Raw genomic sequence first — 25,461 nt, forward strand, 5'->3', positions numbered from 1 at the left:
CTTGGCGAGGAGGGGCTGCCTCCTTCCCGGAGCTGGGAAGCTCTCCATTGTTTCCTTACACCGAGTGGAGCGCCCCGGTGCTCTTTGTTTAACCTGTCAGCTCCCTTGGCGTGCGCCTGCCCTCGCTGCTTCCCCCCGGCTCCGCTCACCCTCGCGGGTGAAGATCCGCGCCCGTAACGCCACGCAGAGCCGTCCCTGCAGCGTGGTTTTCTGCTGAAACCAGCGGGGAAAACGTGTGAGCTCTGCCTGTGTGCACGGGAGAGATCCGAGGCTGCCGTGGCACCGAGCCCAGGATCCGTGCTCCTGGTCCCCCTCGGCTCGTGGCTCTTCGTGAGCCCGGTGGTTGTGCGGTGCTCTTTGGGCTCTGAGCCCCCCAAATCTCCCTGGCCATAAGGTTTTCCTGGCGTCCCGGGGTGCTGCAGGAGCTCCGGGTGAAGCCTGTTGAAACCCTGCGAGTGTGTAGGGAGCTTGGTGCTTTGTGTTTGATGCTGCTTCTGCAGCGCCTGGTACAAAATACACTTATTTTTCCTCTGAAAAAGCATCAGCAGGATGATTTTGACAAGCTGAGAGACTTGGGGTACGCCTTTGGCTAGTTCAGCAGCAATTTCTTACTTCCTTTGTTGTGTTTTTTTTTTTTTTTTCCTCCTTTTCCTACTCAGAACCCGAGAAGACCGACACCAACGGCAGCAGTCAGGCGGCGTGACAAGGAGCTGCTTTTCAGAGGAAGGAGCCGCGGTGCTCTGCTGGCCTGTCAGCACGATTCTGACAACTCCAGACCCTGCCTGCCCTCGCAGCTGGGATTTTGCCATCCCAAACCAGATATCTGCCGCTTCCCGCGTTGAAACAAGGCGGCGTGTGAATTACAACTGCCAGCTACGGTACTCGAGGGCAAGGACTCTTTTTCTTTTTTTTTTTTTTCTTCTCTCTCTTTTTTTTTTTTTTTTTTTTCTATTTTTCCCCCCCCGTCTTCTGTAGCTGGACGTTAGCGCAAACACGCCGAGATGTCTAAAAAGCAAAATCCGAAAGGTAAGATGCGTGCGGCTGTGGTGCAGTCAAAATGCCAATAAACAGCACGATTGATTCCGAAGTTATCAATTAGGGAAGGGGTTAATTGCTTTTGCTATGCTCCCTTCCAGGCTGCTAATGTCACTTGACAGCTTATTGTCACTCTCGTGGTGACACGGTGCAACCTGTTGGGTTTGCTGACATTTCTAGCAGCGTTTCAGGTGTCCAGCTGGACAGGTCTGATGGTAATATTGCCGCGCCTCCGCTGTCAGAAAGCAGGAGAGAAAGATTTTCAGCGGCTGAGGAGTTGCAGAGCCAAACTTATTATTTTCTCCCCTCCTCCCTGGGGTCCCCAGCGGCGGCCGTGCGAGGCTTCCCCTCCCCGGCGTGCTGTCGGGGCGGCTGTGGGATTAAATCTGCCGAGCTTCACCCCGTCCCCTTCCTTTGCCGTTGCACGTTCAGAGGCAAAGCTGCATCGAGCAGCGTATTTCAGCGAGGGATCTCAGCTGCCACACGTGAAGCATTAATTCCAGGGAGCGCGGGGAGGGGTGGAGGGTTACGAGTTTCTTTTTATTTGAGCCGACTGCTAATTAATAATTTAAGGCGCACGGGTTTGACAATTCGTGTCCTCTGCCTCAGGAGAAGAGCTTTTGTTCTCTGTAGATTTCCTTTCTCCGAGCAGCTTTGGCGTAGCGGCGGTGCCTACCTGAGGGGCCCTGCTGTCCTCTGACAGCTAGACCCGGGCACGATTTGAAGCAATTAGCAGCAGTTATGGAAATTACAGCGCGGGGTGATTCTTGAACGGCTTTTAAAATGCTGTGTCTGTGGCTGTGCTTTCGGAAGCCTCGGTGCAAGTCGTAACGAAATTGCCTTTTCCCAGCTGCTGGACGTGGAGCCCGGCAGCTGCTGGTGCTGAGCACACAGGGAGAGAAAATGCTCCTTGAGGGGCAGGGAGGAATTATTGCGGCCGGGCAGGGCAAGGGAAGAAGGCTCTGGGAGACTGCTGGGGAGGGACAGGGAGAGCTGCTGCCGTGCTGGGCCCGGCTTTGGGGTGCTCCTTTGCTGCTCACGGTGTCAGCGTGGTGCTGTGGTGTTTCCCAGCCCTCTGTGAGGGCCTGGGTTTGGCCAGGTGAGGATCGCCTCTTCAGTTGCTCTTTCTTCTGAAGGCAAAGCAAAAGCCGTGTGCTGCGTAAGAGAGGGCCGGAGAGAGGTGTTGAGAGGTGCAGAACGAGTTTGAGCCGTGGTAAATAATGCAGCAGGTTTGAAACCGAATCAAGAACCCACCTGCTGCTGCTGCCGCCTAGAAGAGCCCCGGCCCTTTGTGAACCCCTCAACTCATCAGAAGGGAAAACGCTTCAGCCTGCAGCCCAGGCGTGAAATCAGCCCCGTTCCAAACCCGTGTGCGCACCCACGTCTAGCTCCATCCCCTGGGCTGCGCCGGACGGCTCCTCTCAGCCCTCACCCACTCGGTAAGGGGCGATTCAGAAATTCGGAGGGCAGGTAGTCTCCGTGATGCCAGACTGCTCGATAAATATTTTTCCAGCGTCTGGGAGATCCGTTGGCTTAGTGATCCGCGGTTCCCAGCGCTTCTCTTCCCCCCCTCCCAGTGCCAAGCGAGCGTGTTCCCTCTCATCCCCCCTTCCGACTCGATTAATTGATTTGAGTGAAAGCAGCACCGGGCTCGGGAATGACTGCTGACCCCGGGATACAAAGCAATCACATAAATCTTGTTTCCGGACATCAGCCCGCGGCTGTAGGCGTGCCAGGTGCCTGAACCGAGCGGCGCTCGCGCTCCTGCTCATCTGGATGCATCACGGAGCCGTTTCGACGGATGAGAAATCGCCTTGCGTGAGTTTCGGAGAGGGGAAGGGTCTCTGGGATCGGTCGCTGGCAAAGGAGGTTTCAGCCAGAGCAGCAGGGAGCCTGCACGGCGGAGTGAGGAGTTCCCTTTGAATCCTTTGAATCTCCCCCTTTGTTTACCCGCACGGCACTCGAGGAGGAGGAGAAGCTGTTTGGCACAACCTGGCTGCTCGCTGTGTGCTCAGCCCGTGCCTGGAGGACTTGGGGCAGGACCCACGGAGCAGGAGATCTCCACGCCGCTCGGAGTCGTGCAGGGAACACACGGAGCTGGACGTGGAGCACATTTTGTAACCCCATAAATCCCCTCCTGGCTTGTGAGGGGCTGATGCCAGGAGCCCGTGGGGGCTCTGGCCGCATCCCTCCGTCTCCAGGTTCGATTTGATTTTTCCATCCCCTGCGTGCGGATGGGAGCCAGCTGGGGAAGGGCAACGTGGGCAGGCTCCCCAAAACTGCCCCACTGCTCGTGTGCTGAAAGCAGAGGCGCTGCCCAGCCTCGTGCTCGGAGAGCCGCCCCACAGCGCGTTCAGCCTGTTGCAGGCAATCTTTGTTTTAATTCCTCGTTCAATTTTCCCCCTCTTCCAAGCCATCAGGCCTGTTGCGTGGGATGCAGCATGCGTTGGTGCATCACGGCGTCCTGCTTCTGTCCCTCTCAGGGGGGAGATCTCGGGGTTGCAGGTCCCCCTTGTGGCCCCGATCCCTTTCCTGTGTCAGGTTTGGACTCAAACACAGCGTGCATGCTTGGGCCCTTCAAACCAATCTGAGAAATTAAGCAGGGTTTCTTGCCTAGCAAAACCCTGCCGTGCAGCTGCCACCTCCTCAGGCTGCCTTTGCATCGCGTGGCGCTCTCTTTGGGCACTGAAATAGTTTCCACGGCAGCTGCTGGAGGCACCAAGCCCCGGTTTTTGAGTGGACCCCGGCAGCGAGCGATGACGGAGGCTGAGCAAAGGGAGTTCATCGGCCAAGCACAGCCCCTCGCGTGGCTCCGTGCGTTTTGGTGGCAGGGAGGGCTCACAGATGCGCACGGTGGTGGCGTTTGTTCTCCTGGATCGTAAGAACAAGCAGAGGTAGCTGTCAAGTCCTGCAGGAGACCTCATTTTTCTTTTGTTCTGCATCCCTGTAAAGCACGGCGTTAATTTCTACCCGGCAGGTGCTGGAACACTCGTAGTTTTGCTCAATTAGATGTCAACAAAACGTATCGGTGGCAGCATCCCGAACTGATCCCAAGCAGACCGGTGTTGATTCCACCCCAGTTTCGTACTTATTGCCCTCAAATTCACGGGGAGAGAGCTTAGGTTTGGTTCCCCAAGAGCAGGGCGTGGGGACAGAGTTTTTAAGGAAAAGCAGCACGCTCCGGGCTGCCAAACACGAGCTGTGGAGCTTGAAGTGCAACGCCTGGAGCCTGGGAGCAGCGGAACCACAAACAGCTCCCACGGACGTGATCTTTTAAACAGCGTTTCTTCCGGAAATCCTGATTTACCCATGTTTTGGGGTATTTTCCTCTACGGATACGCCTGAAAGAGCAGGCCGGTGGAGCGAAGGCGTTCTACCTCGCCCTGAGCAGGAGGATGCTTCAGGTGCTTCGTGTTCCGTGGCAGAGCTGTGCCTGGCAGAGCCGGCGTGGTTACCACCGACCTGAGAAGCTGCAGACCCCGTAAATATTTCCCAATTTAACCAAATCTCAGCTGCACTCCAGGCAGCGATGCTGGGGCCTCACGAGCCCGGCATCGCTCGGAGCAGGGCTTTCGGTGCTGCCGTAGCAAGGAGGCTTTGGGGGGCCACCACACTTGGCCCGTGTCTGCCCCAGGCTGTTCTGATTGCTGGCTGCCAAGAAGCAGAGCTTTCTGAGGGTGTAGCTGTAATTCTTGCAGGCGTCTTGTGCAGGAAGGGCTAATTAGCAGAGTTGCAGGAGGAGCAGACTGAAAGAAGCCGGCAGTGGGATATTGGGTAGGGTGGATTCCTCCTGGTGCCCTCGGTGTTCCTGTTGAGGAGGAGCGATCAGGCCGAGAAATAGCACTGAAACGCAGCAGTAAAGGATGGGGGATGAATGATCTCTTGCCACCCCGTTTTCCTGGAGGATACAGCTGGGAACACAGAGGCAATTAAGGCCGTTAGCGTCGCCCCTGGAGTTTATCACATCAAATCACCGGGGTAGCACCGCGTGGTGCCGGCTTCGAGGAGCGCAGCTCAGCCCGAGCAGCGGAGAGCCTCGGCACGTCGGGCACAGTCAGAGCCCTGGCGGTGCTGAGGGGCTCTCTGTCCCCGCTAAGATGTTCATTCCCCAAATCCCAGAGCCACCAGTGGCAGCCAGGATGGTGTCGGCGAGGACGTGAGCGCTTTAAATTCCGTCTACTCTTGCAAGTAGCCGCTACCACGAGAGACCCGAGCGCCAGCAGCCCTTTTAATGATGCCTGGCAGTGCTCCTGGGCAATATCAAATGTATACGGCGTAGTCTCCGTTGCATAATTTTTGCATGATAAACGTTTTCGCACCAAGGAGGACTCGGGCCGTGGCGGAGCGACGGGGAGCTGGAGAGGCAGCTGGGAACGCGGCGCTGACAGGTCCGGTGCCCTGGAAGACCGAGCGCAAATAGAGATGTGGGAGGGATGGGATTGAGAAGGTGCTGCTGGGGGGAGCCAAGCTTCATCTTCCCTGGCACCTGGGTCCTCGGTGGACCGCTCTGCGAGGAGGGTTCTGAAAAAAGATTGCGAATCCTCACTCGGCGATGGGAATCTGAAGGCCATTTACAAGATTAAGGGCTGCAAAGTTGGGAGCTCAAACTCCTGCGAGCTCCGGAAACTCGAGAAAATCTTGCTCATGGGGCTGCAGCCAGTGAGGATGGAGCGGGGAAGAATTTAACCGTTCATCTGTAGCCTTAATAAGAGCCTGACCTTTCCATCATGCTCACAATTCTGTCACTGTATTTGGAGGCATCGCGGTTTAAATGCTACATCAATGTCTGGGAACCGCGAGAGTCAATGGTGTGTCTCAACGCCGCGTACAAGTTATTTAGGGGAGGTGAGGGAAGGAACGTGAATCAGCAGCTGGGAACAGCGGGCTGGGCTACGGCACAGGGCAGTGACCGGGCGAGCTGCCCTGTCCCCGCCGGTGGCCCTGTCCCCGGAGCCACCGAGCGGTGGCACCTGCAGGAACCCGGCTGAGGAGCTCGGCAGGAGGACCCCGGCCTCATGCCCGAGCTGGTGCCCTCGTAAGAAATCTGCCCTCGGTGCTGTGTGTGCATGGGAAGGCCCTGGAAAGGGCTTGTAGGGGTTTGGAGCAGGAGGTGAGGGGGCTGGGGTGCCCACCTGTGATCTGTTTTGTCCCTTTTCCGTAGCAAACCTGAAATCTGGGCTGCGCAAACCTTTGGCAGCCAAATCCAGCGTGGGTCTGGGATCCCAGCCCCTCGTGGTGCTCTCTCGCAGCAGGGCCCGCGGATTTCGGCGACCTTTGCTCGCTGGCAGGGAGCAGAGCTGTTGGCGATGGCCACCTCAATTGCGGGTCTCTTTTGGAAAAGAAGCATTACCTTGGAGATCACAGCTGGCGGGGAGCGCGAGCGGCTGAATCTTCAACCCCATTTATCAGGCTGCTTGCCATTTGTACCTCCAGGTGGAGGAAATTGGTGAGCGCGCTGCTCCAAGGCTCTCGCGCTGAGGCTGTCATTAACTCTTTATTACTGGGCTCAGTAAAAGATTAATGCAGAAACGGGGGGGGTGGAACGGGTCGGCCTCAGCGAGGCTCTCTCGCGGGCCAGCCCTGCTGGGGCTTGTGTTTGTTGGCTCACGGCTCTGCCCCGTGGTTGGTGTCAGAGTTTTATTGGCTTCCTGAGGTCAGCGGGGCGTTGGCATGCTGGGTGCAGCCGGGATTACTTCGTGGCACCCCGGCTGGTGAAACAGAACCTGGTCCTGGAGCGAGGCTGGGACGTCACGGCTGGTTACCCTCCGGTAACAGGAGCGGCCCGCGGACGCTGTGCGTCTGTAGGATTTCAGCCTCCTCCCCGGCAAGGCAACCAGCCGGGGCTGACCTCGCTTCGTCTCCCTCCAAACGCCTCCTGGTGCCTGTTGTTCAGAAGACAGCCTCCCTCTCCTTTGTCTTCACAGATCCGTCTGGGTTTATTTTTGATGTGCAGTCCAACACCGTGATGGCCCAAGGAGGAACCTTTGAAAACATGAAGGAGAAGGTAAATGTGTCTGCCGAGACCTGAACTCGCCACGTGCTGTGGAAGAGCTCGTGAACGCTGTATCTTTATCTGCTCTCGGAGGTGAAATATGCTTCTGTCTGGGAGCTAACTGCAGTTCTGTCAAAAGCAAAATTTTATTCAGGCTAAATCGTCCCGGCACATTAAAGTTTTATAAGGAAGTCATCAGTTAAGGGTTTCAGACTGCTTGCAGAAGGGTCGCTGCAGGCACAGCGCGGGGGAAAGCGGGTGGTTTACGTGTCACCTCTTCCCTTCCCTCCAGATCAGCGCAGTGCGTGCCATCGTCCCCAACAGGAGCAACAACGAGATCGTCCTCGTGCTGCAGCACTTCGACAACTGCGTGGACAGAACGGTGCAGGCCTTCATGGAAGGTAACCGTGGTGGGTTTTTTGGCTGGCTTTGTGGCCTCGGGACTCGGACCTGCCCTGTCCGTGGACCTTTTTTGGGAAGCAACAGTGCTCGTGCAGCTGGGGCTGTGTGTAAGTGCCCCAGTTGGCAGGGAGCTCTTGGAGCTTCCCAGCACGCCCAAGTACAAGCTCTGCACAAAGGCGAGCAGCAGCCAATTCCTTCCCAATTTCTGGTGGTGTTTGTCCATCCGGGGGTCAAGGCAGAGAGAAGTACTCGATAGCTCGTTAGGTAATGGGTGTTCGGTGTGCAATCACAGAAACTCTTGCTCTTGTGTGCAAAACCAGGCACGTCTTCAGCTTCCAGAGTTGCTGTCTGTGCTTTGTGCTGTGTTAGATGGGTTTTCTGACCCTGCTGGTGATGCTGCCCCTCGCTTTGCTGCTCTTGTTGCTGTGCTGACCAGCACAGACAGCCACACTGAACCCATGGAGGCTTTGGGCATTCTGAGCTGGGGTCCCTGGAAGAGAAATCCAGTGTGTGTCTGCCCCCGAGCTCAGAACTGCTCCTGCAGGGCTCTGAACACCCAAACCTGTGCTGTGACAGAGCCAAAGCAAGGATGTTTGTCTGGAAACAGCTGGCCTGTGTACTAAGGGTGTAGTCCTCTTCGGGCCAGAGCAAAAACGAAACCGATCCTTTTGTTACGTCAGCCAAGAGAACTGAAACTGCTGGGCGTAGGAAGTGTCACGGCTGGTGCCAGGTGTGGAGGTGCTTCCACGTGAAAGGGCTGGAGGCAGGTGCCTTGTCCACCGCTCACCTCTGCCTTTTTGTTTTAGGCAATGCCAGCGAAGTACTGAAAGAGTGGACTGTAACAGGCAAAAAAAAGGTAATGCCTTTAAATATACTTTACTAAGGTATTTATCTCCTTTTTTATTTATTTTTTTTTTTTGAGGATGAGGGAGGGCATAAATCCAGGCTGCAGAGAACAGCAAGCATTCCTCATAATTTCAATGAGAAAAGAAAGCAGAGAACAAACGCGTATATTGATGGTAGCAGAGCAGACTCCCCGAGACGCTCACTAGGTTTTCAGGTGCCTCACCATTCAGGGCAATGATTTACACGGTAACTTCAGTGCAAGTTGTAAACATCATCGTCTCACCCCATTTGCATTCAATTTAGTTGTCAGGCACATTGTGGTGGGTGCAGCAGCGGAAAAAAGGCTTCGAGACTTACTGCCCTAGCGATAGCTTTTATTCTGCTGACCCTCCGCAGGACCCCTAATCCACACTCCCAGCCCCACGCTGAAGTAAATCTTTCTCAGGTCCCTTTATTTCCACAGAGCTCTGTAATTCACTGTTCGGATAGTCGTGCAGTTCCATTTTTCATCGGTAACCTTTGGAGCTGAACAGTTGCATTTAATGCTGAGGTCTGTGGAAATATATTTCTGTGTCATGTAAGCTTCCTCGCCTGTTTTGCCTAGTTCTCTGCTCAGACCCCTGTGAAACGGTTAAATAAAGATTTGCAAAGTTCCAGGACTTGATATTATAATGTCTAAATCCACCAGGGCAAGAATCAAATCGTAATTATTCAGAAGGGCTCCTTTGAATTCTTGAAAAGCACCAGAATGAAACGGGGAGGGAGAAACTGCGACTGCACAGCCACGTGCTGGGAAACGGGGGAATTTTTGTCAGAGCGAGGACTGGAATAAAAGAAAGTTCTGCCTGGCTGCCGCAGAAAGCCCTGGGAGCTCCCCCCGAGCGGCGCGGGGCTGCTGCGGGTTGTGGCCCCAAATCTCTCCCGTTGCCCATCGGTTACGCAGCCTTGGTCTCGCTGGCGCACCGCCAGAGAGGATAACGCATTCGTGTCGCGTTAATGCCCCCGTATCTGTCCTCATTGTGGAATAAATCCCTCCGACTGTTAATAGGATCAACAGCCAGGCTGGCCGAAAAAGCACTTAATTCAGCTACTTTCAGCCAGTAAGCATAAGCTTAATTTTCCCTTTAGGAATTAAGCTTAACGTGTTTTTGTTTTTTTTTTTTTTCTTTCTTTCCCCCCTTTGTGGCGCGGATGCCTAATCCTCAGAACAAGAAGAAGAAAACCAAACCGAAACCGCAAGCCGAGCCGAGCCCTGGCCTCGCAGACCCCGGGAAATTGGTGCCCACTGAAGAGGAGCCGTCGGCGGACTCGGAGCAGGGTGGGATTAACGGTTACCATGTGAACGGCTGCGCCCACGACACCGAGTCTGTGGACTCGCTCAGCGAACGTTTGGATGCGCTCTCGGTTGATGCCAGGGAGCTAGAGGATTGCGAGTCCGCCGCACCAGCCATGCCTGATAGAACAGGTCAGTCTCTGTAGGGTGCCGCAGGAGACGGGCACCGAGCCTTTAAAGAGCAGAGGGCTGCCTCTTGCCCGTTGGGTTCCTTTGTTTCGGGTCAGCTCTGGGTGCCGAGCTCTTTGGACGGCTCTTCAGGAGCGAGCAGCTCGCCTCGCTTTCTGCTTTCTGCTCGCTGTCGTAAAGAGGCGGTCAGGGCTCTGCTGTCCTCCTCGCGTTCCCCTGTAAACGAGTGTGCTTTTCTACAGCAGTGCCTGAGCTAGAGAATGGAATAGCAGGCTTTGACACAAAATCGCTCACCATGCATCCTTCCCAGAGCCCTTCATCTCTTAGACAGCGGCCTGAGCAGAGGAGCGCTAGCAGGTCTCTGTCCAGATCCACGGCGAGCACCTCGGCTCCTGCCTGCCTGCCCGGAGCGCGGCTGGACGATGTTCCCGTCTCACCCGCCAACAAGAAGCTCGGTAAGGCCCTGGGGGGGGTCTGCACCCACTCCGGTGCCACGGCAGGTTGCTGCTGGCCAAATTCTCACCACCTCTTCCGCGGTGTCGCTGGCAGATAGCGGTGAGGCGTGCTGGACTTTGATTTTAATGCAAGCTAACGTGCTTCGTATTATCTGGCCACCGACTCGCACTCTTCTCCTCTTCTCCCCTATGCACAGTGGGGAATCTTGACAGCAGTTTAGCTGTAGTGCCCGGGGCAGCAAACCCATGTGTGTGTGAGAAGCCGGGGAGGAGGCAGCCAGTCTCGCTGCATACGTTTAGCCCATTCTTCTGCGTGCTCCCTCACCGAGCCTTTAGGTTGTTTCTCATCTTTTGTGAGAATTTGTCACGAGGCCAGAAGTTTGGTCCAGCCCCGTTACAAGAAGTGACAGCCTCCTTCCACCACATTTTTTTTCCTCCTTTGAGTGCTTTCTCCACAGCTGAGTTCTTACAATAACAAGGGGGGACAGGAAGGACCTCAGAGACCCCGATTGTGCTCGCAGTTATTATACTTAGCGCGGTGAGACGCGGTGGTGGTGGTTCACCTTGGTGCTGCACGCCAAAGCTGTAATGAGCAGTTGTTAATGGAGCTTGGCAGGGGGCAACTGCACTCCGGCAAGCTGCGGAGGGCACGGGCAAGGTGCTGCGCCCTGATGGTGAGCTGGGACGCAGAGACTAACCCTGGCAGCAGAGAGCCAATCCTCTCGTCTCCTGGGCTGAGGAAATAACCTTTTGTACAGATTTAATTTTAGCTCCCGAGATACTTCTCTTCCCCAGGCAAAGAGCCGTTTCACTCAGTGATGCTGTGTGCTGGTCTTGGGAGCTGAATTCGTTTCCCTTGTTTCCTGTCCCTAACACATGCAAGAAAAATCTCTATTTTTTCAGACAGGGTCTTCTGTGAAGCTATTTTATTTATGATTGCAATGGCAAGCGTCCTGCAAGCAGGAGCACGCAGTAGAAGTTTATCATAACCTTATATTATTCCCTATTACCCAACACCTGATTTCTCCCATTTCCTCTTTGGCTGAGTACTACAGGCTGACACATATTTTTTTTTGGCTGACACAACCTACTCGACGCACTTCTATACCTTATATGTATAATTTAATTTGACCAACTGTTAATTTCTCCGTTTCCTTTTCTTTTTCCTCCTTCTCTCATGACTAGAGGGCCCGTGATTTTTGTTTTTACTGATTTTGTGCTGCTCATCCTGTTGTTCTTAGCTATCCTTATTTTGGGACAGTGGGACCTTCCCCTTATCTGCTTAACGTAACTCCCCACTGCTGTGCCACACAATCACTGTTGGATATGCAAGGTTAGTGGAATTTTCCACTGCAAAAACACCTTCTGTTGCAAAAACACCACTTGGTTTCTCACACACGGAAGCGACTCAGAGATGCATTTGGTGTAAGTACGGTGGTAGGACAAGGAGTAATGGCTTTAAATTAAAAGAGGGTAGGCTTAGATTAGGTATAAGGAAGAAATTCTATGATTCTCGTCATGTATTTGAAAATGTGGAGGGACATCTCTGCCCACTGAAGGAAATTCCACAAGCTCTGGAAGCTCTTTCCTAAGCAGGAAAATCTCTAGGGCTGCCCCTGCTGAACCTAGTGCCTTTGTGCTGGGGAAGGAAATTTTTAAAACCAAGCAGTGCACGGTGTTAAAATAAGAGGGAAAGCCATCTCTTGATTTATCCCTGGTGGGAGGATTTAGCAGTGTGATTGACACGGCTGTTTGAGCTCTCCCTGTCTCTTGGTAGGTTCTAATATTGAAAAATCAGTGAAGGATCTCCAGCGCTGCACCGTTTCACTGGCTCGGTACCGGGTGGTGGTGAAAGAGGAAATGGATGCTTCCATTAAGAAGATGAAGCAGGTCTTTGCTGAACTGCAGAGCAGGTAAGTAAAATGTAGGAACGGATCCAGATGTTGAGGATTAAGATCAATGGGTTTGGAATAGGACTTCAGCTTTCTAGTCAGCCTAATGGCATGCTGGTGTTTGCCTTGCTGGCCAAGCACCGTTCTTCAGCGTCTGAGAGCTCAGCATGTTGTAAAGAATAAGCTGGAGTCTAAAGTCCTGTGCTCTGCAGTTTTTAGAAGCCTTCTTTGCAGGCAGCTTTGCCGGGCCTGCGTTTGAGCTGTCATCCCCCTCGTGCAGCAGGAGGCTAAAGCACCTTCGAGGCTTCGGTGTGTCCATCCGGGTCCTTGACGATCTTTGGCACTGCTTTTGTCCGAGAGTTAACCTGGCACCATAAAGCCATCTTAGACACAGATAAGGCAAGGAACTCTCCAGATAACTGCTGGCTGCTAGGTGCTGGAAGGAGAGGTGTTGGGAGCAAAGAGTGCGGCAGCTTGCGTCTTTTCAAAACAAACATTTATATTTGACGTCTTCAAATGAGGGTTCAATAGAATGTGGAAGAGCAGGATCCTTCCCAAGGCATAAATACACAATAAGGATCATTCTGTAGAGCATTACTTCTCCCTTTTTAAACCAAGCTCTTAATACTGGGCACGATGTTCCCTACGTGTGTAATCAGGTCTTTTTAATGAACGTTTTCATTGTTTTGGGTAAGTGCTTTAAGGCGATATTCCAAAAGTCCTAACATCAGATGCACTTGCTGTCCTGGCTGACTGAGTGTATTAGTGAGAAGTTGTTCTTCTTGGTTATACAAACATGATTGCTTTTCGTGGAGAAATATTCATAAGAAACTGCACAGAGAGTTCTCCTTGCCTGGAGTGAGTAATATTTGACAAGTAACTAAACCGCTGCTATCACGCCGAAGGATTAGAGACTTGGCAGACGTGCAAATCTGTGTCAAAAGCTATCTGTGTCTGTAAACTCTGTGGCCTCAGAGGCAAGAGTGTTTAGTGGTAGTGATGTAAAGATTGCCGAATTCTGAAGCCCTTCAGCGAACTTGGTTGTTCAGCCTGGGCTTTTTTTTTTTTTCTCCTGCGTGTACTTGTGTTGAACTTTGCTACCAGGAAGTGCTCTCCTGGAGCAGAATGCTGCCCGTGCATTTAAATTCAGCATGTGCTAAAAATAGTGACAAAGAGTGTTTATGGATGACTTTTGAACTCAACAAAAGAGGTGAGAGGGAGAGGGAGAGGCAGGGTTGGCAGTGTCTGCGTGCCCTCCCCCCTGTTTTGATCCTTTCTAACACTTGTGGTCTCTGAGCCAAAGCTGGACGAGGAGCTCCCAGCCCCTCTCGTGCTCTGGAAAAGCTGTGGCAGGAGGGGATTTTCCCCGCTGATGGCTGAGAGATTTGTAGCCCTAACTCGGGTGTGTTCGTATTCATATCAGCCCCTGCTGATAGTGGCTGCCGAGTCACGACTGAGGCCGATTCAGCGTCACCGCTGCACGCAGTGGGTTCTGCTGGGTTTTATCGGCCTCCCAACCTTACAACATCACCTAAAACCCTCCCTTGCTTCGGAAAATGTCATTCTGCTGGTTACCGTGCCCGGCTCTGTATAAGCAATCCTCACCCTTTGGCTTTGTGTTATCACCTGCAGAAGGCTTGCTTCACGTTCGGCGAGGTTAAAGACCCAAGTCCAGGCCCGCGGCGCTGCTCCCATAGGGCGGGCGGGCGAAGCAGGACGCACGGTTCCGGGAGCCGGCCTGGCACGGGGCCACCGGGAGCCTTTTCCCCTGGCACGGGGCCACCAGGAACCTTCTGACAAACACCCAGCAAGGCACCGGCCCCACGCAGCCCACAGGCAGCCCCTCTGCAGTTAGGGCATTCAGGAAAGATTCACCTTCCTTTTCCCGAAAGTGATGCAGCCGCCGGTGAGCTGAGACGTCATTTGTTCCGTCACAGCTTTCTTTTTTTTCTCTCCCCCCCCCCCCCCACTCCTGACCCAGAGAACAATTAGTGGATTTTAAAACCCCGTGGCATAGGACGAGATCCGGCAGTTAAATCCTCTTGCTGAATCACTGCTCCGGCTGGCGTCCTACCAAAGGCAAACCTGATTTAAAGGCAGGTTTGTTCATCTGAAACAGGAAACATGAGAAGCAAAGCGGGGACCGTTCCAGCTCCTGTGTGTCACAGACGCACCTCGGGTGGCCTTTTAACCAGCGAGGGCTCCGGGCTTCATCCCCTCGCCAGAAACACGCCGTGGGCAGACCTGCACCGAGGCCAGGCACACGACACATCTCCGAAATCCACCCCGAGGGGCAGGGGTGGGTTTCCTGCTGTGAGAGGATTTATCATGCAATCATGGAGTGGTTTGTGTTAGAAGGGACCTCAGAGCCCATCTGATCCCAAGCCCCTGCCGTGGACGGGACCCCTCCCATGGACCTGCCCCCAGCCCCATCCAGCCTGGCCTTGGGCACTGCTGGGGATGGGGCACCCACAGCTCCTCAGGGCAGCCGGTTCCAGTGCCCCGCCACCCTCAGAGTGAAGAATTTCTTCCTTTTATCTAATGTAAGCCTGCCCTCTTTTACTTTAAAGCCATTACTCCTTTTCCTACCACCCCACCCCCTTACAGAGTCCCTCCCCAGCTTTCCTGCAGCCCTGTGGGCTGGGGGACGATGGGGTAACCTGAACGAGGGAGTCCCGACAGTCCCCAATTCCCAGAATATTTTTCCTGCAGGAAAAATATTTTCTTCTGGCAGGGAAAGCAGCAAATCAGAGCCCCCCCGAGCCTTTAGGGTGGGGTGGGTGAGCTCAGCGCTGCACACCGAGGTGGGCACGGGGCCGAGAGCCCCTCTCCTGGCGGCTGGGTCTGAGCCAAGCACTCAGCTTTATTTCATCTTCAGCAGCTCCTGGTTCATCTGCTGCCCCTCTTTCTTCCTCAGCTCCCTTTCTTCGAGCCCAGCCCTTCTGGCAGAGGCAGGTTTGTGTTCGTGTCCCGGGACAGAGCAGCACGGAGCCGGGGGCAGGCGGTTGGGGCAGCGGGGAGCAGAAGCCCTGGGGGGGGCTTCTCGGGGTGGAAGAGAGCTGGGGACTGCTCTGAGTCACTCGTCACGCAAAGCTCGGGCTGAGCAACTTGACCTCTGTTCCTCAGCCAGCCCAACTGTAAAATTGGGTAAAGGCCTCCAGCTGAGCTCTGCTGAGTAAATTAAATTACAAAGGGACGCAGGCTGGAAGCTGTGCCGGGGTGCGTGTGGGTCTGCCTGCGGGAGGAAGCCCGAACCAGCCCCTGGAACGCAGGCACTGGCTCCCAGGGAGTGATGTGTGTGCTCAGGGAGGGGATGTTTATGGGGTGGGTAGCGTGGCCAGCCTGTTCCTGCACCCGGTTAATCGTCGTGGCCACGCTCGCACCCTTTCAGCTGCAGCTCCAGGGGATTCCTGCGGTGATGTGGCCCCGGGCAGGCACCGGGGGCATCTCCCTGGACCCTGCCCTTGCTTCTGCTGTTGTGGAGCCAGGTCGAGCTGCACTGGGGACGGCTGGAAACAAGGTGAAGCCTTATTAGCGTAGCTTTTGACACACGCTGTTGTATTTGCGCAGTTGGGCTGAGAGTGCCTGACCTGGATCAGGCCCCTGCTGTGCTCCGAGCAGGAACAATTCCTGCCCTGAAAAGGCAGATGGACAGAGCGATAAATCAACAGAAGCCGCCAAATGTCAAAGCTGCTGTTCAGAGGGAATTGTTTAAATTGATCTCGCTTCCATCCTCTCTGACATGCAGAGGAGCGGGAGCCGCGGCTCGAGTTTGCATTTCAGCTGCCCTGTGGGTTCCCTTTCAGGCGGCTGCTAAAATAAATACTCTTCCCATCTTCAGGCAAACCTTTTCTCGCTGAAAAAGCCCGTGGCCTGTGCTGAAGGGCTGCCCCTGTGCTTTGCTGATATCGCCCTCGGTCTAATTCGGTGTCTGCACTGCAAGCAGCGGAAAGCTCACGCGTGCAAGGCGAGCTTTGCTGTCACTGCGCCGTTCCCTCGCCCTCTCCCATCCCTCTCTGGGATGGGGGAGAGAATGAGAAGGAAATGAAAGGCTGTGGGTTGAGACAGAGGCAGTTTGTTAGGACAAGAAAGGAAAATAATAATGGTAATAGTACTACTGCTAATAATGTGCACAAACAAGCGATGCACCAATGCCATTGCTCACCACCCGGTCCCCCTAACCCAGCCAGCCCCCTATATTAATTCCCAGCCTGACCCCATAAGGTACGGAATGCCCCTTTGGCCAGTTTGGGGTCAGCTGTCCTGGGTCTGTCGCCCCCCCCGCTCCTTGCTGCACCCCCAGCCCGCTGGCAGGACAGCGAGGAGCTGAAACGTCCTTGGCTCGGTGCGAGCACTGCTCTGCCACAATTAAAACACCGGGGTGTTATCAAGGCTGTTCTCATCCTGAATCCCAAACACAGCACCGTGACAGCTGCTAGGGGGAAAATTAGCTCCCTCCTAGCCGAAACCAGGACGTATGTTTAGAGAACAGGAACTGAAATGAACGTTACAGGCTAGGTGTTGGACGTGTTGAAGCCGCTGGCGGTGGCCGAGGGGAGGTGAGCTGCAGCGATGCCGCTGGCACAGCTGAGGATTTGCTGTGGGAGGCGTAGTGCAGAAACATTTCCAGGAGGGTGTGTGTGAGGGGTTGGATTCCTTACAGTGCAGAACAGCAGCCACCAGTACCTGGCTCTGGCCGGAGTGGGAGCACTGGTGTTTCCTCTCCCGTTGTAACCCTGGTCACTCGGTGGGACCGGAGCCCTCCTCTTCAGGCTGCGAGCGAGGGTGTTGCAGAGCTCCCTGCCCTGCCCTGCCGTGCTGGCAGGCTCTCGGTCGCCCAAACGTGCTGAATTTGGTAGCTGCACGGCTCTGCTTGCACAAAGACTGCTGCTGTGACACCCGGGGGAATCACGGTCTCGTGGCAACGGACACGCTCGAGGCACGCGGAGCCTCCTGGCGAGGGGCGATGCTTCGCTGTGACCCCCTGGGGTGCTCCCACCCTGGGTGAAAAACCCTTGGACCGTAAGAGGTGGGTGGTGGGGACTGCTCCCGAGTCAGCCCTGCAGCCTTTTGGGATCGGCAGCGTGCGCCCTGCCGTGAAGTGAGGCAGAGCACCCGAGCTGGGGATTCTGGACGCTTTTCTAGGTTTAATTAACTACCGAGGCTGTAAGAGTGAAGCAATGCAACCAGGTGGCTTCACAGTGGCTGCTGTGGGGGAAGAGGTGCCTGAATACCCGGAGCCGAGGATCCCATCCTGCCCTGCTGGTCGGTGCCCTGAGCAACTCTCCCACGAGCTGCGCCCTCGCTTTGCTCTGTTAAAGTCCAGCGGCACAGCTGCCGTTCCCTCTGCCCTTGCCAAGTGGCTCTGACTTTACCGGAGTAAGGTGACCACGCACCCAGCTGAATTTGGGGAAGGCAGCGCCGTGCTCCGCGCTGACCAGAGCAAGTTTTGTGCCAGCAGAGCCTGCAGCACCGCTCGGAACAAAGCCGGGCTGGCGGCGGGCTCCTGCTGCCCTCTGTTGGTCTCCGCTCGCTGGCCGACAAACCCACAAACCGCCACCGCTGCGCCTCTGCCGTAGGATCTCGTGTCCCCTTTGTTTGGTTACTAAATCCTTTTCCTTTCTCTGTTTTTTTCCCCAGCCTTATGGATCGCGAGGTGGCGTTGCTGGCTGAAATGGACAAAGTGAAAGCAGAAGCAAGTAAGGCTCCAGCTTTATTCCAGCACCCGGCGAGCTGCAGGTGCTGCTGCGCCCTAAAGAGGCAGCCCCCCGAGGAGCAGATTTTGATTTATTTCCTGCTCACGTTGTTCTAAATACGGAGTGTGCTGCGCAGCCAGAACTTGCCCTGTACCTTGAGCTATCTGATCAGATTGTTTGCTGCCTGACATAGGTCACAGCCTGTGTGCTCTGTGCCCCCGTTAGAGGGGGGGGATGAGCTGCACCCTTCTGACAGCCGTTGCTGAGCACTTTGGCATTTTGGGCAGCTGGAACGGGCTTTGTCAGCCTGCCTGGTGCCGTTAGGAAGCTCCACGGGGACACGGCACCAACCCCCTGAGTCCAGGAGGCCCCGGGGAAGTAGTTAGCATGGGGAGAGGAGCGAGGCAAAGCTGCTAAAGCTGCGTGTCGTGCCCGTCTCCGAGTCAGCTCCCAGCTCAGGTTCTGTCTGCGTCTGGAGACGCGAGTGGCTGCGGCGGGGGGAGCTGGGGCTGCTCTGCAGCTGGCACGGGGCTGTCCGTGGGGGCTGTGGGGCTCCTGCTGCTTACCAATAAGGGGCTGGGGCTGCTCCGGTGTCGATCTGAGCTGCGATCTGTTCTGCAGTGGAAATCCTGGTGAGCCGACAGAGGAAAGCCGAGGCCCTGAAGAAGATGACTGACGTGGCGGTGCGGATGTCGGAGGAGCAGCTGGTCGAGCTCAGAGCTGACATAAAGGTGAGCTTCCCGCTCTGCTCCTGTCTGATCTAACCTGATCTAACTCTCACCCAAACACAGCACACTTTTTTTGTAACCTCCTGGGTTCTTGGTGCTTCTGGGTGCAGTTCTGTGTTGTGTGCAAGGCTTTCCTGCTCTCCGTAGCGTCCAAAAGCGTCACCAGCGCTCTGCATCCTGCTGTCTGCAGCCACGCAGCAGGGCCTGGGACCCTGCATCCCAAATCTTCACTCTTAGCATGTTTTGTGTTTATAAAATACTGACTTCAGCCAACAAACGACCATCCAAACATTAACCCCGGTGCGTGCAGTTCAACCTTCAGCCATTGTGAACTGGCACAGGGGCCGGGAACGTGGCCAAGCTGCAGCTTTGTCCTCGGAGCAGTAGTGAAAACCTCCCGCTGGTGCAGGCTGACCTCTGCCTTTCCACCTAGCTCGGAGAGCCTGCCTGCTGTGCATGAGTTGCTTTTATATTCTGTAAAACACTTCTGCTCGCCGGCACACCAGCTCCTGTCACAAGAGGTCAGTGCGAAGTTGCGTGAAGGATCAATTAAACTCCAGCTTGAAAACCGAGCTGCTGTCACCTCTGTTCTCCTGCAGCACTCGCCCCTGTAGCAGGATTAGTGCAGCCGAGGAACCTGTTGCCTCTGAGCATCCAGAGCAGAGGCCTGCACAGCGCTGGCTGTGGACTGGAGCTGCTGTGAGGCTGCAGCTGGGTTCCCGGGGCCCGAGGAAGGCTGTTTGCATGGAGGAGAAAGTCATGCAGGATAAAAATCTGTTCATTGGTTTCCTTAAGTCCTTGTAGCCGCCTGCCTTCTCAGCCGAGGCTTTTCAAGCAGCTCAGATACCCGTTACTAGGCCAAAACAGGAGAGCTTTGTCTCCGTCTCCCATTCCTGTGCTCTGTAACTCGGTGCCCGGGCTGAATTAACGCGTTTTCTCTCTTTTCTCTGAAGCACTTCGTGAGCGAGAGGAAGTACGACGAGGAGCTGGGCAGGGTGGCGCGGTTCACCTGCGATCTGGACGTGCTGAAGAAGAGCATCGCCTCCTTCGGGCAAGGTGAGCGGGCTGGGAGCTGCCAAAACTGCACTGTCTGTCCCCAAAATGTAACAATGGGAGAGGAGTCGGCTGCGGGACAGCCCTCCCTTGCCTGGGGCTCTGTTCTCCTTCCTTTCCCCGTGAGCTGTGCCCCTTTAGGGTCCCCACAACAGAAGTTTAATCTTGCCACAAAAAGCTCTGTTGCTGTTCAATCCTTCAGCTCCAGCCCCGAGCTGCCCCAGCAGCAGCTGGGGGGGGCGAGTGGTTGGGTTCCCGCATGCAGAAGGCGAATTTTGGGCTATTTCTCTTCCAGTTTCTCATCCAAAGAACAGCTACTCCACCCGCTCCCGGTGCAGCTCTGTCACAGCCGTGCCCCTGAGCAGTCCCAGCGAGCCCTCCGCTCCCTCCAGCCCCGCCTGTGCCTCTGCCTCCGCCTCGAGCCTTACCACAGCGAGCAAGAAACCCTCGGCCCCTGCAGAGGCAGCAGCGCTGGGGGCCACCAGCAGCCGCCCCCCCCAGCCTCCCCGAGAGGTACCCGCACCCCCAGGGCAGCTCCCTCTGTTTTGGGGGCACCGGAGCTGCCCCCGTCCGCCCTCGCTCACCCTCCCACCCTTTTCCCTTCCAGGCTGCTCCGGGGAACAGGCGCCCAGGAGCCACTTTCAGGTCCCAAGGCCAGCACCACCCCGGTCCCCCCGCCGCCACCGGGAGACCCAGCGGGAACCGACACCGGAGCGGGCCGGGCCAGGCGCACGGAAAGCATCCGAACCCCCCGGGGGGCCAGCCCCTGGGCAGCCCCCGCCGGCCGCAGCCCCCGGAGCTCGGCCCCGTCCCCCCCAGCACGCACAGCGCGGGGCTGCCCCAGCGCAAGCCCCGAGCCAGCCGCCAGGAGGGAGCCAGCTCCTGAGGGCACCACGCTCTCCCCTCCGGGCCGGCGAGGGAACAAGACTGTAGGAAGCTCCTAGCTAGAGTTGATACCGAAGGAAAGTTTACACTTCTCTGTTCTCAATGCCACGGTTCGGTTGGTTTTTTCTTTTCCTTCTCATCCCTTTTTCTTCCCCCCCTCCGTTGTCTGCCGTGTTCTCACGCCTGTGCTGCGCTGTCCCCCTGTGTTCAGCCCTCCCCACGCTCCCCTTTCTTTCACCTTTTCCTTTCCCCTCCATAAATCCCTGTGGCTCCGACCCCACCATCGGCAGGGGGGGGCCCCAACACAGCCCCCAGCCTCTTTTTATGTTTCCTGTGTGCCACCACTGGGGGCTCACCTCGGAGGAGCCCGTGGCAGCCCCGGCCTCGTGCTGGCAATGAGGCTGAGCGCTGCGAAACGGGGGCTGGAGGTGGTTTTGGGGGAGCCGGGGGCTGCATTTTGGGGGGTCTGGCAGAAATCCAGACCCCCGCCTTCAGGGCATGAGGGGGGGGGGAACGCGCACCCAGTGTTTGCACCCTTCGCTCCTCTCTCTTCTTGTTATGTTTGGGGGGAAATCTCTTCATTTTATTCACTCCCCCCCTTCTCGCCTTCCCCTTCCTTCCGCGGCCTCTGTCCCTAAATTAAATTTATAGCAATATCAATTAGCAGAGCTAATCCTAGGCGATACCAGGTGGGAAGCGCGACGGGTCCTCCTTTAGCCTTGTTCGAATAAAGACGTTCACGTTCACCGCCGCCGTCCGTGCCGTGATACTGAGGACGGGCCCCTCTGCCCCCCTCCCTCCCCATTGCAGCAGAACGGAGCCGGTCCCACCTCGGGGGGGCTTTACCGGGGCAGGGGGTGGTGCCGGGGGGGCTCCGGTGCCCATGGGGATGGCACCAATGTGAGGGGCTCCTGGCCAAAAGCTTTCCTGTTTTTTTTCTGCCCCCCCGTTTCAGTGGGATGTGTGAGTGCGGTGGCACTGGGAAGGGGGTGGGGGGGCTCAGAAGGGGTTGGGGGGGGATTGGGAGGAACCAGGCACACGCTGGGGGCTGGTGCTGCCCCCCCCGTGGCTGTAAATTCCCTTTCTGCCCTCGCCGTGCCCCCCCCGGGGCTGGCAAGTGGCAGGGGGGGGCTGCAGCCCCGGTCCCTGGGAAAAGCCCCGGAGAGGGGAGCGGGGAGCCCCCTGCTGGCCTCCCCAGGGCAAGCAGCACCCCCCAGGCTGCTCCTATGCAAATATATGCAAATGAGGCAGCGGGCACCCGCGGTACCAATGGGGAGGGGTAAAAATAATTGAGGGGTACCGCCCCCCCCCCACGGCCCAGGAGCTCGGGGTCCTGTGTCCCGACCCCAGTGACAAACACGGGCTGGAGTAAAACATTTTATTTCCTGCAGCCTCCAACCCCTGGGGGAGGCCGGGGGGACGCCCCCCAGCACCCAGTGTGGGGCGGGGGGGGGCCGCACAGAGCAGCCCCCACCCCCTCCTCACTGCTGGGCCAGCTTGGCCGCCTCCGCCTTGATGAGCGCGATCAGGTCCTGGTTGATGAGGAAGACGAAGCGCAGGCTGGCGATCTGCAGGGGGGGAGGCAGGGGGTGAGTGAGCCCCCCCCGCGACCCCTGAGCGTCCCCCCCGGGACCCCTGAGCGCCCCCCCACTGACCTCCACCACCGAGTTGTTGTTGAGCTTCCACTTGTTGCCCCCGAGCACGGGCCGCCCGTCGATGTAGATGGGGCGCCGGCCCTCGTTGGCGATGAAGAAATCCCCGTTGTTCTTCAGTTTGATGACCCCTGGAGGGGGGCAGCAGCGTGTGAGGGGGGAGCACACCCAGAAACCCCCCCCCAAAAGCAGCCCGGCCCCGTTCCCACCTTGCTTGCGGGAGATCTTCCAGGCTGGGCCCTCCAGCGCCAGGTCCACGTCGATCTGGTTGTCCTTGGTGGCTCTGCCCAGCGTGATCTGGGGAGGGGGGAGCGAGGGGAGGCTGGGGGGGGGCTTCCGGGGGCTGGGGGGGGTTTCCCCTGGGGGGGTTTCCCCTGGGGGGGGGGCTCAGCCCCGCACTCACCTCCCGGGAGCGCATGAGGTAGCGCACCATGCGGCCCCGCAGCACGGCCAGCGTCTGGCTGTCGAAGTCCGGGGAGCTCATGCCTGGGGGAAAGAGGGGGAAGATTTGGGGGGGGGGGAAGCAGACGAATGGAAGGACGGACAGACAGATGGACGGACGGACAGACAGATGGAAAAACCGGCTGCTCCAAGCTCTCACCCGTGATGCTGTCGACCAGCACCTGCCACTTGTGCAGCTCCTGCTCCAGCTGCCGGATCTCCCGCTTCTGGCGCCGGTCGGCCACGGTCAGCTCTGGGGAGAGAGGGAGAAGGGAGCTGGGGGGGGGCACCTGACCCCCAACGACCCCCACCAACCCCCCCCAGAGCTCCCCGTGCTGATTTGCCCCCCCCCCCCAGCTAATATGGGCCACCCGGCAGCATGGCCAGGAGTGGGCTGCACTCACCGTGCTCCAGCACCTCATCCCGCACGTCCCTGCAGAAGACAAGAGGCAGGATCAGACACGGCCCCCCCCCAGCACCCCTGCACCCCCCCAGCACCCTCCTCTGCCCCCCAGGACCCCCCCAAACCTCACTTCAGCTTGCTGTCATCCAGCATGTCCTCAGCGTCCGAGAAGTTGAGCACTTGGTCCCCTTTGGGCAGCGGCTGTACTGGAAGGCACAGGAGGGGAGGGAGTGAGGGGGGCAGAGGTCGAGGGATTTTTGGGGGGTGTGGGGCACAGGGGGGGACACACGGGGCACGGGGGGGACGCGTGGCTCACCGGTCTGGTCATCCAGCAGGTAGTACTGCTTCATGAGCTGCCAGTGCAGCTGCAGGGCCTTGGCCGTCCGCGAGGGGTAGAAGACGTCGGGGTGCTTGTGGAGGAGCTCCTGGAAGGTGTCGAGCGTGGGCTGGCTGCTCTGCAGGGGGGGACAAGGGACATGTGGCACCGAGGACGCCCCTCAAGAGGGGGAGATGCCAGCCTGGAGCCCCCCCAGCCCATAAGAAACCCCCCAGCCCTGCCGTCTCTTACCGATCCCACCTTGTTCAGCAGCTGCTCCTCGGCTTTGCTGAACAGCACCTTGCTCTGGATGGCGGCGATGGCCTCGGGGTGAAGCTGCCGCATGGCCTGGCAAGCCAGCCTTGGGGGGGGGCGTGGGGGGCACAGAGTGAGAGCCCCTGCGGCCCCCGCTGCCCCCCCAAGGGGTTGCGCTGCCCCCCCAGGCCCGGCCCCGTGCTCACTTGGAGATGATGGGGTCGTAGAGCAGCGCGTACCAGCGCTCCTGGATCTCCCGCAGGTTGAAGCGGCAGCTGAACTTCACGCCCAAGTGCACCGAGGTGAGGTCGTTGGTCTGGGAAAGCCCCCGGGTGAGGGCACGGCTCCGCCAGGGGCTGCAGAACCCCCCCCACGCCCCTCCACCGAGACCCCGGGGAGAGCCGGGGCCGTTACCTGCAGCACGGCGTTGATGAGCAGGAGGTCATCGGCAGGTTTCCAGCGGCCCAGGTCCTTCGTCACCTGCAGGGGCTGCTTGCTCTTCTTCATCCGCTTGGCGAGGCCGGGGGTCGGGACGGGGCTGGGCGCCACGGGGGCGGACACGGACTTGGAGACCTGGGCGGGCAGCGAGGGGCGTTGGGGGTCTCTCCACATACCCCCAGGTGCCCCGAAACGCCCCCCGCTGCTTCCTCACCTTCTTCTTCTCGCTGGAAGAGGGCTCGCTGCCCGAGCAGCGCCCCGGCTCCACGCCGCCGGCGCCCTTAGCCCGGCTGGAGGACTTGGCCAGGCTGCTCTCTACCAGCTCATCATCAAATTTCTTCCTCTTGATGAACCTGGAGGGCACGAGGCGGCTCTGGCTCTGCCACCCCGTCCCCTTCCCGGGGCTGGATCCAGCCCCGTGCCCCCCTGACCCCCCCCCCAGCCCCCCGGTACCCCGGTACCGTACCGTGAGGAGCTGCGGCGCTTCGGGATGGCGCCCGAGGCCTGGGCCAAGCCCCGTTTCTGCCCCGCCAGCGACTCCTCGTCCTCGGAGCGGCTCGCAGCGCCCGACGCCATCAGGTCGGGGGACAGCACCTCTGGGGGGGGCAGGGGGCGACGGTCCGCGGCTGGAACCGGGAACCGGACCGGGAGGGAACCGGGGGGGGAGCTCGGAGGGGCTCGGACCCGTTACAGGGGCTGGGGGGGGACCGGGGGAGACCGGGGAGGGGACAGGAGGTCTGGGGGGTCGGGGGGGTGGCGGGGGTGGATCGGGGGGGTGGGGGAGGACACGGAAGGGGCCGGGGGGGGGGGTGGGGAACCGGGGAGGTGCCGCGGGGACCGGAGGAAACCGGGGAGGTCCCGGGGGGGGGGGCTCGGAGGGGCTCGGACCCGTTATAGAAGCCGGGAAGGGACCCGGGGGGGGACACGCGAGGTCCTGGAGGGGGGGGCGGGGGGGTCCTGAGGGGAACCGGGGAGGTCCCGGGGAGCACCGGAGGGAACCGGAGGGGACCGGGAGATCCTGGGGGGGCCAAGCGGGGTCCCGGGGGGATCCCGAGGGGATGAGGGGGTGCGAAGGGCACGGGGGGGCACCCGCGGGACCCCTCGGGCCGCGGCCCGGCCCCGCTCTCACCATCCCCGGGAGCGGCGGCGGCTCCGCGACGGCCTCGGCCTGGGCGCCTCCATGGACGGGCCGCTTCCGGGTGGCGGCGGAAGCGGTTCTGACGTCAGCCCAAAGGCCGCGCGTGTCGCCAGCCCGGCGCCATCTTGGGTCAGGGCGCCGCCATCTTGCTTGAGGGCAGGGCCGCGCCCCTGCTTTCCCCGAGGCGCTGTTGCCGATGGGGCCAACCTTGGGGGTACGGGGACAGGCCCGGGGACATGGCCACAGGGCCCCCGGTGTCCCCACAATGAGGGCTCCGCGCGGCCACGGCAGATGACACGGCCGCACCCATCATGGCCGCTCCCAGAGCCCGCCGCCACACCCATCATGGCGGCGCCCACCCGGGCCGCTCCC

General features: G+C 58.2%; 2 protein-coding genes across 3 annotated transcripts; one reads left to right on the forward strand and one right to left on the reverse strand.

The window, feature by feature from the left end:
* Nucleotides 1-949: 949 nt before the first annotated feature.
* On the forward strand, nt 950-21,197 carry SPATS2 (spermatogenesis associated serine rich 2). 2 transcript variants are annotated; one of them, XM_032204897.1, is made up of 12 exons: nt 950-1,026; nt 6,960-7,039; nt 7,320-7,428; nt 8,236-8,285; nt 9,482-9,740; nt 9,980-10,192; nt 11,970-12,105; nt 17,725-17,783; nt 18,402-18,511; nt 19,462-19,564; nt 19,857-20,074; nt 20,169-21,197. In XM_032204897.1, exons 1-12 carry the CDS (start codon nt 1,002-1,004, stop codon nt 20,445-20,447), a joined length of 1,641 nt encoding a protein of 546 aa, XP_032060788.1. In that variant the 5' UTR covers nt 950-1,001; the 3' UTR covers nt 20,448-21,197. The 2 variants fall into 2 exon arrangements, with proteins under 2 accessions (XP_032060788.1, XP_032060789.1); XM_032204898.1 differs by having other exon boundaries at nt 9,983-10,192.
* Nucleotides 21,198-21,851: 654 nt separating this feature from the next.
* Nucleotides 21,852-25,138, reverse strand: MCRS1 (microspherule protein 1). Its single transcript, XM_032204772.1, is given in 15 exon segments — nt 21,852-22,014; nt 22,102-22,229; nt 22,308-22,395; nt 22,502-22,584; nt 22,700-22,792; nt 22,944-22,972; nt 23,073-23,148; nt 23,259-23,397; nt 23,511-23,619; nt 23,716-23,774; nt 23,776-23,829; nt 23,928-24,086; nt 24,166-24,304; nt 24,418-24,547; nt 25,081-25,138. Coding segments are annotated over 14 exon segments (1,353 nt in total). The 5' UTR covers nt 24,528-24,547; nt 25,081-25,138; the 3' UTR covers nt 21,852-21,927.
* Between the last annotated feature and the right edge of the window lie 323 nt (nt 25,139-25,461).

Source organism: Aythya fuligula, chromosome 29, assembly GCF_009819795.1.
Source record: "Aythya fuligula isolate bAytFul2 chromosome 29, bAytFul2.pri, whole genome shotgun sequence".
NCBI classification, from domain to species: Eukaryota; Metazoa; Chordata; class Aves; order Anseriformes; family Anatidae; genus Aythya; species Aythya fuligula.

Excerpts from the sequence above, each read along its gene's own strand:
- SPATS2 (XM_032204897.1), top strand. The coding sequence starts at position 1,002 with ATGTCTAAAAAGCAAAATCCGAAAG. Across the intron at positions 17,784-18,401 it reads CAAAGTGAAAGCAGAAGCAA|TGGAAATCCTGGTGAGCCGA; the intron begins GTAAGGCTCCAG and ends TCTGTTCTGCAG. Across the intron at positions 19,565-19,856 it reads CATCGCCTCCTTCGGGCAAG|TTTCTCATCCAAAGAACAGC; the intron begins GTGAGCGGGCTG and ends TTTCTCTTCCAG.